General features: G+C 40.7%; 1 protein-coding gene across 1 annotated transcript in view; it reads right to left on the reverse strand.

Moving 5' to 3' along the window:
* Nucleotides 1–8,715: 8,715 nt before the first annotated feature.
* The window catches only part of mtnr1c (melatonin receptor 1C), a 34,149-nt gene continuing 30,521 nt past the window's right edge, over nt 8,716–12,343 (reverse strand). The window contains exon 2 of the mRNA XM_088344106.1: nt 8,716–10,406. Coding sequence (XP_088200232.1) covers nt 9,541–10,406 — 866 coding nt within the window. The 3' untranslated portion in view covers nt 8,716–9,540. The remainder of the gene's footprint in view (nt 10,407–12,343) is intronic.

Here is a 12,343-nt window from a genome sequence, read left to right on the forward strand (position 1 = left end):
TATTTTGGTATTTTATTTTATAGTTATAAATTCATCTTGAATTCAAGTATTTACGGCAGGGAGAATATCTCCATGAGGAGAAATTCACCGTCCTCGCACTCGGCATAACTACTGTATATTCAGTTGTATTTTGTAGGTAAATATAAATATGCCCACCCATTAAAAGTGTTGCCGGCGGATTGTGAGTTGTGTGTAACAACGTGAATAAGTAGATGAAACTGGAATTCATAATATGTATTTAACAAGTAGCTAAATAACACTGTAACACACCAGGTAGCAACAATGTCTTTTACGCGTCCCATCACTGCTCGTGACTGCCTCCTCTTGCTAAAACTGTCAAACTAGTTTATCAGCCCCTTTCAGCTCTCACGTCCATAAAAAACTGTCGTTGGTTGGAGCTGGAAGGCTCTGAAATGGAAGGACGATACAAACTGACAGGCGCAGTTGCGGTTTTCATGTCAAGGCTTTTTGCACTCATGTGGCCATTGTTGGAGAATGAAAGATAAAAAAAAATAAACATTGCAAGTTGAACATTAGAAAATAAATTAAATTAAATTAAACATTTTTTTACAGTTTCACAGGTTAGTTATTCTTCTTTCCACTAAGAAAAAATCTTAACGTGAGAAGTAAAAGAAGAAAAAAAAATCAAAAAATCTTGGGGAGTGACTTCATGCACAGTTTTTGTTAGTGTAGCATGAAAATGTTGAAAGTAAAAAGCTTGTTTCAAGTACAGTCCAAATGCCAACCCAAACCCACAAAAATATGTAAAAGAAGCAATGCATTTATGTGAGTGCATCTAAGAATAAAGGCACTTGCACACATAACATAAGAAGCTTGACACAGGCCGCGATGACGACACAAGCCAGAAGATGGCATCAGTGAGCAAAAGTTACAAATTTCGTACAGGACCTTTAAGTATTATCTTTTATGTTTTAATGGGCGGAAAGCATTTTTACATAAAGATTGGCTGTTGGAACTAATGAGTTCAAAGGACAGACTGCTTCTTAGAACTCGCTGTTTGTGTTAGCATTAGCAAAATTATCACCACCCTTCTAGTTCTAGGTCAAATTAAATGCCCTAAGCAGACATACCATTTAATACAAAATACATCTTCAATTTAAAAAAAAAGAAATTAAAGTGGACTTATTAAATGTCAAATATTCATGAGTCATGAATATTTGACATTTAACATGAATCATGACCAATAAGCCAGACACCGTTAAAGACTTGCTGTTTGCGTTAGCATTATCAATATTAACAGTGTCCCTTTAGAAGTTACAGTGGAACCTCGGTTTTCGAACGCCTCTCAGTTTGGACTATATCGGTGTTCGACCAAAAATTTCGAGAAATTCTTGCTTCGTTTTTCGGTCAAAAAATCGGAGTTTAACGCCGGTACGCTAGGGTGCGATGCTGAGCGACGTACGGGTGTTTTAGCCCCTAATTATGCCTCCGAAGAAGGTCGGTGCAAGCAGGACAGGTGAAAAAAGACAAGTTGTTCATAAAACTATTACCTTTAAAAAAGACAATAGCCAAATATGAAAGAGGTGTACGAATTTCCGATCTTGCTAGTGAATACAGCATGGCTAAATCTACTATCAGTACGATAGTAAAGAATAAGGAGGCTGTGAAATCGAGTGATGCGGCTAAGGAAGTTAGCGCTATAAGCAAGCAACTGCCGCAAGTTTTGGAAGAGGTTGAAAAACTTTTAATGATTTTTCTCTCCCCACCGTCCACCACAAAGGTAAGAAATTCTATTCATAATCCTTTTTTTTATTTTTACACGTTCATGTTAGCGTAATCTTTCGTACGGAAGATTACGCTAACGCAAACGTACGATTAGCCTGGGTTAACTTCATGTTTACGTTCATGATAAACATTCAGGGTGTTGGAACGGATTAAAACGATTTTACATTACTTTTAATGGGAAAAACGATTTTCGGTGATCGAACAAATCGGTTTTCGAACAGGGTTCTGGAACAGATTATGGTCGAGAACCGAGGTTCCACTGTATTTGAATGCCCATAGCACACACATCAGTTGTTCTTCAGGAAATAAAAACCTATCTCCAATTTTGTGAAGTAGCATTAAAGGTGACTTGTTAAATTTAATCTATTTATTACCAACAAGCCAGATGCCGCTGAGGACATTCTGTTAGCATTAGCATTAGCAAAGTGAGTAGTACCCTGTAAGGTTATCTTAAATGCCTTAAGCACCCATGATAATTGATACTCAGGAAATACATTGACTACCTATCTTTAATTTTAAAATATAGTGTTAAAGGGGACATGTTTGAAGTCATTTATTTATGACCAGCGAGCCATAAGCCGCTGAGGACGTATTGTTTGCGCTAGCATTAGCAATGTTAGCAGCGCTTATTTAAAGTTATCTCTAATGCCCGAGGCACACACAATAGTTCTCAGGAAATACATTGACAAGCTATCAACATACTTCTCATTTAGCTTTGTGAAAGAATTGCTGAAATTCATTATGACCAACATGCCAGAAGTGGCTGAGGACTTGCTGTTTGTATTAGCATTAGCAATATTAGCAACAGCCATTGGTGTCATCTTATATGCCCTAAGCACCATACCAGCTGATGCTTATGATATTCATTGACTATCTACAAATTTATAATTCAAAGTTAAAGGGGACCTGTTCAATGTCTTTTATTTACGACAAACGAACCAGAAGCCAATGAGGACTTGCTGCTGGTGTTAGCATTAGCAATATGAGGAGCACCCATTAAAATTAATTTCAAATGCCCAAAGCACACACACCAGTCGATGCTAAGAAAACGTATTGACAAACTGTTTCCAGACTTCTAATTTTGTTTGGTAGGGGACTTGTTAAATGTTATTTACGACCAACAAGCCAGAAGTCCCTGAGTACTAGTGTTTGTGTTACGATTAGCAATGTTCGCACTGGTTGAAGTTTCTGTAAAATTCTCAAAGCACACACAATAGTAGTTTCTCAGGATATACATTGACAGGCTATTTCCAGACTCCTCATTTTCCGTTGCAGGGGACTTGTTAAATTTATTCAACACCAACAAGCTAGAATCCGCTGATGACTTGCTGTCTGCATTAGCCTTAGCAATGTTAGCAGCGGTGGTCTATGTTACATTGGATTCTCAAAGCACACACAATAGTTGTTTCTTAGTAAATACAGTACATTGACAAACTATCTCCAGACTTCTCATTTTCCGTTACAGGGGACTTGTTAAATGTTTTTTTTTAAATAATAAGTGTGGGCTAGGAAAAAAACCTTTTTTATGCTAAAAAAATAACAGTCGTCAACACAGAATCCTTAAGAAATGCATAATGACTAATCACACGAGAAATAAAGGCGTCCCAGAGGGAACCAGCTGTTGATTGGTGGAGCGCCGGCTCCCTTCGTTGACTTCCAAGAGCTGGCTCATTGAGATGTTTTGTTCGCGAACGACACGAGTTGGTTGTCGCATAAATGACAGGAACACTGTCAAATATAAGGCTAACAAGTTTTGCTACTCAGCCCCCATTTGGTGCATTAGTTATTTGTAATCGCTATCTAACTATCGGGTAGTGTCAAGATTACCGATGTGAATCGCCTGTGCCCCCTCATTTGGCGCCAACCGCCACAGGTTCTGATTGGCACCCTGTCCCTACTTTAGACCCAGTCCTGTCAATCCCCTGTTGTCAGTCCGCCTGCGAACCTCTGTTTTTACAAGGCAAGCCTTTTTCGACCCTGACTCCCGCCTGTCCCGTTTTTGCTCCCGTTTGTCACCGGCTACGACCCGTTTTGATCCTGACCACGTCTGCTCTACCGTCCCGGCTTACGACCAGTTTTTGATCCTGACCAAGTCTGCTCTCCCGTCCCGGCTTACAACCAGTTTCTGACCGCGACCACCTTTTTGCCCTCCTGTTTTTCCGTTCCTGACACCGCCGTCGCCCGCGACGGAAGATCCACTTCCGTATCTGAATCACAATCCAAATGCAAGAGCGACTTACTTCCTGCGTCCAGAGACCATGGGAACGCGGGCGCTGCCTTTCCTGTTTCTTTCAAAAAAATTGTGAGAAAACGTTACGAGATTGGGTCTACCCTGTGTGCTGAAGGTGACAGGTAGTCACTATTTTGAATGGAAACATGATCCGAAAAAACGTGGCGTAAACAACTCGGAGCAGAGCGGAAAACCACGCCTCAGAAAACAGCAGCATGTTTGCAGGGAGCTCCCCGCCCTTGGCATTCTGCAGCCACAGACAAAGGCGTAGTAATAGCGGAAAAAATAATGAGTTAGATTATCCTGTTACTGAAAATATAACGCTGCTACGTGACAGAGCTATTTACAACATTGTTATTCCAAACACCGCTTATATATGACCATCAAGCAAGAAGCTGCCATGGACTTTCTTTTAGTGTTAGCATTAGCAATATTAACAGCGCTGGTTGAAGTGAACCGAAAAGCTGCGGTCAATCATGGACAATTCATCACATCCATTACACAGCATCATCTCCAAACAGAAGAGCAGCTTCAGCGACAGACTGCTGTCACAGTCTTGTTCCACGGACAGACTGAGGAGATCATTTCTTCCTCATGCCATGAGGCTCTTTAACTCCACCCAGGGGAGTAAAAGCCCACATTAAACCACACCGCCACATTTCAATATTACCCTATTTTTATCACAGCTTAAATACTCTATATCAACAAATTTGATTGGGTATTTCAGTATTCTATTTCTTTTGTTTTATTATTTTATTTTTCATCACAAGGATACTGCTGGAAGTGTGAATTTCCCTACAGGGATGCATAAAGTCTAATCTATCTATCTATCTATCTATCTATCTATCTATCTTTCTATCTATCTATCTATCTATCTATCTATCTATCTATCTATCTATCTATCTATCTATCTATCTATCTATCTATCTATCTATCTATCTATCTATCTATCTATCTATCTATCTATCTATCTATCTATCTATCTATCTATGTCTCTCTCTATCTCTCTCTCTCTCTCTCTCTCTCTCTCTCTCTCTCTATCTATCTATCTATCTATCTATCTATCTATCTATCCATCCATCCATCTATCTATCTATCTATCTATCTATCTATCTATCTATCTATCTATCTATCTATCTATCTATCTATCTATCTATCTATCTATCTATCTATCTATCTATCTATCTATCTATCTATCTATCTATCTATCTATCTATCTATCTATCTATCTATCTATCTATCTATCTATCTATCTAATAGTTGTATTTTCAGGAAATACAATGACAAGCTTTCTCCAAATTTCTCATTCAGCTTTGAAAGGGACTTGTTCATGTCATTTATTTATGACCAACAAGGCAGAACAAATTAAATTTCATCTTAAGGATCCCCCAAAGGGTGAGTGTGAGAAATTCATCGTCAAGGAATTCGCCGCCTGTCCAGGGCCGACCTTGGACTGGGAAGTTGGATATTCGTTTTGCACATCGCGGATGCTGACTGGTAAGATTGCCGTCGCAAATTTGGGCCATTTTGCTACTCTGCGATGTGACAACTTCTGCACCCAAAACATAGTTTGAGTCAGGTCTGCGTTTTTCTATGCATGGGCTAACGCCTCCAGTTAGATTTCATTTGGGCCCAGTGGCAGAAAGTGTTGGGCACGATACTTGAAAAAAAAAAGGTACATTTACTGGTAACTTCATCGAAAAAGTAATTATGTCACCTCCCAGATTACAGACGCTCCCCTACTTATGTAAATCGGTAGATACAAATATTTTTGGGGGGATGTCGAAAAGTATCCGGAAATTGCTGTGAGTTTTGTATTGTGTACACCTTTTTCCAAGTACAGGACACTGCTGTGGTGCTTCTTTCCACCGCTACCGGCATGTGGTGGAGCTCACCCAGCATCCACCCTGAAGAAGAAATTCAGCTTCTACTTCCTAGTTCGTGTATCAAGATACAGCGCGCTAAGAACTTTGACGTTTTTATTGTTTAATATCTCGTGCATCCATTCAATATGGTTGGTTTAAGAAGAGGCGAGCCGTTTCATCTGACACAAAATTGGCATAAGAAAGCTTGATGCGGTTGAGAAAATATTCAGAACGCTTTTTTTCGGCCACTTTTTACCGTGGAGGCAGACCTCTTGAAGCGCGTCTTCCAAAAGTAAGTTCAACTCAACTTTATTTATCTTTATAGAGCATATTATTTTTTCAAATGTTTATTTTTTAGTATCAAACAATACAGATTACTTTTACAAGCCTTAAACATACTTATATAACCCTTAAACATACATTCCATAAAAAAATATAGCACTGAAGCAACTTAAGAACAAATTCAAATCACAAACGGTCGTCCGGAACCAATCTTGTTCGTAAGTAGGGCAGCGTCTGTACTGTTACCCAAAAGTAGAGCATTACTGAGAGTAACTATCTAGTAACAAATTACATTATACACTCACAATGAGGGGAGTCCCCTGAGATTGCTTGAAAATCACCACCTGATAAAATATATAAACAAGAAAGTTGACATTAGCTCAGTAGTCTTGGTCGCTCCAGAACTGAGAGGTTACTGGTTTGAGCCTCGGCTGAGTCATAAGATTTAGGACATTGATACCTGTTGCCTCCCTGATTGAGTAAAGGATGGATTTTATACATTTGACCATAAAGGATTTTATATGATTGAATACAAGTTACATTTATTGAGTTTAATGCAAGATATTCACCGACTGGGCTTTAGTTCAATGACAGGTCACGCTGTTCCAAATGCAGAATATTTTGACTGGGGAATTTTGATAACAGGACTCTGACGGAGGATGGCAGGCGTTGTTTTGAGAACAAGGCCCTGATGACGTAGAAACTCCCCACGTTGGGCTTCCTTGGCACCCCCATGGGAGGACCCGGCACACCATGTTGCGGGGAGACGTGGGCCAAGGAGAAAAAAAGCAAGAGGACTTCGGAAGAGGGCTTTCCAGAGACTCCAACGACACTAATTCGGCCGTTTTCGATGGAGTACACTTAGTTAAAGGATTAATGAAATTAAATCTGCCCCTGTGTGAAAATGTCGGCTTTCTTGTCCATCTTTTCCATCAAGAAACAAGGGCGCATAAATTGTTGGGCGAATGTAGGTTGTGTTTGGTTAATGGAGTCAGATAACTAATTCGAACAATTTGGTAAACGGTACATTTTGATATTAATTCCCAACAACAGTCATACGACTGTGAATGGTAGCCAACACCTGATGGAATAAGAAAAATATATACAAGAAGAAGAAGTTGTACACTATCCTGCGAAATTCAGGTCTGGACTGTGAATGGATTTTCAATGGACGGCGTGCTTTGACATTTTTTAATAAAGAAAAATTTGCCTTGGCTCAAAAAAGGTAGAGAAACACTGGCAGACAGTAAAACCTTACAGCAACATTACAATCAATAAATCCACATCCAACTTTTGATATCCGTGGCCATTACATTCATATATGAGTGATATCTGGGAAGTTTTAGGAATCCCACCTTGGACAGATAGCACTATTTTGTCCCTCATTGATCCAAAAGCTAAAAATCCAAATACACACTTATTCATTTTGTTTGTTTCTTCCGATTCTCTTAATGGATCGGAGTGACGCAGTGAGTCAGAGCACATGTGATGTTAGGAAAAACAAAAACATACTTTGTTTTCATTGTTTAGAGTCTTTGGGTGATCCGCTAGCACAACTGATACTTTTGTGACTCCTAAATCTCAACTTTTGCTTGTAGGGAAGTTAGACTCTCAAGGGCTTCAATCTTGCAGGTCTTAGAGGTTTCTGTCCTCAACATAACAGATTAGGTCCGTGTTTTTACGCACTAAATTCAATATTTAGCCGTATTTCTGTAGTATTTCTGTTGTACTTTTGTAGTCGACATACAGAAGGACAATGGGGACAAAGTCGGCACCCAAAAACATTTTTAACATCCACCCATTCATTATCTGCACCGATTATCCTCATTAGGGTTGCGGTGGTGCTGGGGTCCATCCCAGCTATCTCCGGGCAGTGGGCAGGGGACACCCGGAACTGGTTGCCAGTCGCATGGCACACAGAGACAGATGACTCACTCGCTCATTCACATCTAGGGACAATTTTGGACAGCCAATTAACCTGACATGCATGTTTTTGGAAACCCACACAAGCACGGGGAGAATATGCAAACTCTGCACAGGAAGGCTGGTAGCTGGATTTGATCCCATGAGCTCAGAACATTTTCTAAATACTTGTAGGTTGAGAAATTTGTATTCTGCATAACACAAGGGAGCTGACATATTTGTTGGTCACCTTGCTGCTCAGGATAACCATCAAATAAATAGTCTTTTTCCCCATTCTATTCTTTTCTTTCTTTTATTCTCTTTTACTTTTTTTGTATTTGTTTCTGTTTTTTCCCTTAATGCCTTCTTATTCCTTCATTTTTTTCATTTTGTTTCTTTCAATTTTACCCTATTTTTTGTTTTTACTCACTTAATTTCTTTTTTTTTTTTTCCTTCTCCTTTTCTTTCTCTTTTCATTCCGCTTTTTACCTCGTTCTTCTCTTTGTTTTCATTCTTTTTGTCCATTTTTTTCTTTTTTTCTTCCCTTTTTCTTTGTTAGTTTGTCTTTTTTCTCTTTTTTATTTATTTTAAGTTCACTCCCTCCTTCTATTCTTTGTGAAATACTTGGTTAAAATAGAAGAATATTTTTGTAGTCTGGTTTGTCGATTCTTCATAGTTTGTCTTCTTCCTTGTGCTCATTTTCAGTTATATGACATCTAGTGGTTAAATATTACACACTGTTCCTTTAAACGATCACATAATTACATTGGGTATTTATGTATTATACTCCTTTTACTTTATTATTGTTTTATTTTCATCACCAAGATACTGCTGGGAGTGTCTATCTATCTATCTATCTATCTATCTATGTATCTATCTATCTATCTATCTATCTATCTATCTATCTATCTATCTATCTGTCTGTCTGTCTGTCTGTCTGTCTGTCTGTCTGTCTGTCTGTCTGTCTGTCTGTCTATCTATCTATCTATCTATCTATCTATCTATCTATCTATCTATCTATCTATCTATCTATCTATCTATCTATCTATCTATCTATCTATCTATCTATCTATCTATCTATCTATCTATCTAGCTATCTAGCTGTCTAGCTATCTAGCTATCTAGCTATCTAGCTATCTATCTAGCTATCTAGCTATCTAGCTATCATTTTAGTGGGGATACATCAATTATTGCTCGATATTGCTACGGACACATCCCCTCCATGCCAAAACTGCGCTCTTGGCGATATCACAATATTTTAAAAAATCATGTTTGAAAAGGAACAGTTCTAAAGAATGGAGAACCGCAGCCCTCGAGAACCTCGATATGGAATTGGCCATACTCAAATGCTTTGATCACAAATAATACAACAGTCTGTTTTTTCCTCGCCTGTTGTGACCGTGAACAGAACCTGCGTCATAGAAAATGAATGAACTACTTGACAATGATTGGCGCCATGTCTAAAGGCACTGATCGAACACAAGATTCCTGATTTTCCTCAGGACACCACTCCTGCTATACATTTAGTTCTGCTACGTTATTGTTTGTTACAGCAGCCGAGGGTTTACTCTTTAGTCCCTCTGTACCACATTTGGATGTTTCCACTAAAAGCAAACGTGGGACGCACAGGGCGAGGAGAATTGTCTTGTATTCTTTACGAAAGTTTTGGTTGAGTAGTCCGTAGATGATGGCGTTGAGGCAACTGTTGAAGTACGCCATGAAGTAACTGGTGACAAAGAGCCACTGGGGTATGTTGGGCGCCACTTTAGCCGGGTTGATCGCCACCGCCAAGCCGATGAAGTTCAGCGGTGCCCAGCAGACGGCAAAGAGTACGAACACCATGAACATAGTCAGGAAGTTCCTCACGTCGCTCGGTTTGAGTTTGGCCCCTTGCTCCGGTTTTACGCGGTGCTTCACTTGGATTACACGGACCCATATCCTCAAGTAGCAGTAGGAAACCACCAGCAGTGGGATTAGGAAGTGGATGACCACCACGGAGATGGTGTAGTACGTGCTAACAGTCTGAGCGAACGTGCAGGAGTAGATCCGAGGGTCGTACTGCAGCGAGCCCACAAAGAAGTTGGGCACCGTGGCTATGGCGGTGAAAACCCAAGTCAGTCCGAGGTAACAGCAGGTGTTCCCCAAGCTGAACAAGCGGTCGTACTGCAGGCTGTGGCAGATGTAGCAGTAGCGGTTGATGGCGATGGCCATGATGTTGAAGATGGAGCCGATGACACTAATGCCCATGATGAAGCCGCTCGCCTGGCAGTGCAGGTCGCCCATGGTCCAGTCGTCATGGAAGATAGCTGTCAGCACCAGGGGGTAGGGGTACAGCGCCACCACCAGGTCAGCCACCGATAGACTCACCACAAAGATGTTCCCTGGAGAAACAGAAACCAAAGATAAGATATTTATTACTTCCACCAGGAGGTGCCATGCTTATTTGAATCCGGGCACATCCATCCATCCATTATTTGCGCCGCTTATCCTCAGTAGGGATCGCTGGGGTGCTGCAACCCATCCTAACTATCTCTGGGCAGTGGAAAGGGGACAGCAGCCAGTCGCGAGCCACACAGTGACAGACAACTCATTGGGTCGATTAATAATAACATTCGCTGACATTTACACTCGGGAGAAACAAGCCTGGAATTTCCCGTTTTAAACTAATGTGTTTCCTTATGTCAAGCCCGACTCCAATAAACCACAACTCTCACTCGCTCATTCACACCTAGGGACAATTCGGACTGGCCAATTAACCTGACATGCATGTTTTTGGAATGTGGGCGGAAACTGGAGTGCCCGGAGGAAACCCAAATAAGCACGGGGAGAATATGCAACCTTCACACAGGAAGGCTGGTAGCTGGTTTGATCCCATGACCTCAGAACTGTGCTCCACACGCTGATTACTGCTACTGCGCTGCTGTGAAATCTGGGCACAGTTGTGTCTAATCTCCACACACCTGTCCTAATTTTTCTCACCCTTCTATAAGGACATGTTGAACAACACACATCATCGGGTCTTTTTCCTTTTATTCCGCTGCCATGCCAGGTTTATTTTCTTTTGTTTTTCTTTCCTTGTGAAGGATTTTATACATTTGACTATAAAAGATTTGATATGATTGAATACAAGTTACATTTATGGAGTGCAATAAAGATTTTTACAGAGAAGGTTTAAGTTAAATGAGCAGTGAAAGTTCAGGGCACCCTGGCCTGGTAGGAGATGTTGTTTACAGGAGTGGCGGAGCTGACGTGAGGCTGATAAGATAATCAGCACATCCGACGACGCAGAGGGGGCCGCATGACGGGGGACAGCAGGCGATATTTGGAGAACAAGGCCCTGATAACGTGGAAACGCTCGGGGATGTTCTGACCATTTCAGACATCAAGGCGAGGGGCCCATGGGAGAAGCTGGCACACCAGCTTGCGGAAAAAAACGTGGGCCAGGAGAAGAACTTCAGAAGGTCGAGAAAAAAGGCTTGACAGAGTCTCGAGCGGCACTAATTCGGCTAATTCGATGGAGTTTACTTAGCTAAATACTTTAAGAAATTGGATCTGCCCCCGTGTGGAAATGCTGGTCTCTTGTCCCATCAAGAAACGAGCGTGCATTGTTAGGCGAATGAAGGTTGTGTTTGGTTAATGGAGTCAGTTTGAACAATTTGGTAAACGGTACATTTTAATAATTAATTCCTAACACTTGATTGGACATTTTTTGGTGCCCACTTGTTAGTTCCTTACTTTTTTTCCTGATTCCTAGTTTGGACTTTGCCAGAATTGATTTAGTTGAGACAATCCATTCAGTTTTGTAAGCCCTTGTTTGTTTGTCACTCCAGTTCCGGCTTCCCCCACATGGATCCATCACCCCCAAAATGGTAACACAAGGCCTTCCACAAGACCCAGAAAGCACAGTGACTTCCTCTTGTACTCATGATATTATGACGCCCTCGGAGACTAGTTTGGCCAAAACGGGTAATAAAAGTACCATAGATTAGAAAGTTAACAAGCATTCCTAATTCCCACAAAAACTTCTTTCATTTTAAGGTTTGTAAATGACAAAGATCAAACCGGACCTTCTGAGAATCAAGCCTGCAAACAAGTGCCACTTTGACATTTAACGATCTCATAAGATCGACATCCGAGACTTGGTTGTAAAATCCTTGGTTGTTCTGCCTCAATATTTTGGGCATGTAATATTGGCTTTTTAAATTCGGCTTTTGCTAAAAACTCCTGACAATTTCTTAAGGCGTCATCGTCACCTGGGTACAATCAAGTTCGCCAGGGGACGATTTCTGAGAAAAAAATTCGTTTTATAACAAAGCCA

This window comes from Urocampus carinirostris, chromosome 9 (genome assembly GCF_059441175.1).
Source record: "Urocampus carinirostris isolate Australia breed hairy pipefish chromosome 9, RoL_Ucar_1.0, whole genome shotgun sequence".
NCBI lineage: Eukaryota > Metazoa > Chordata > Actinopteri > Syngnathiformes > Syngnathidae > Urocampus > Urocampus carinirostris.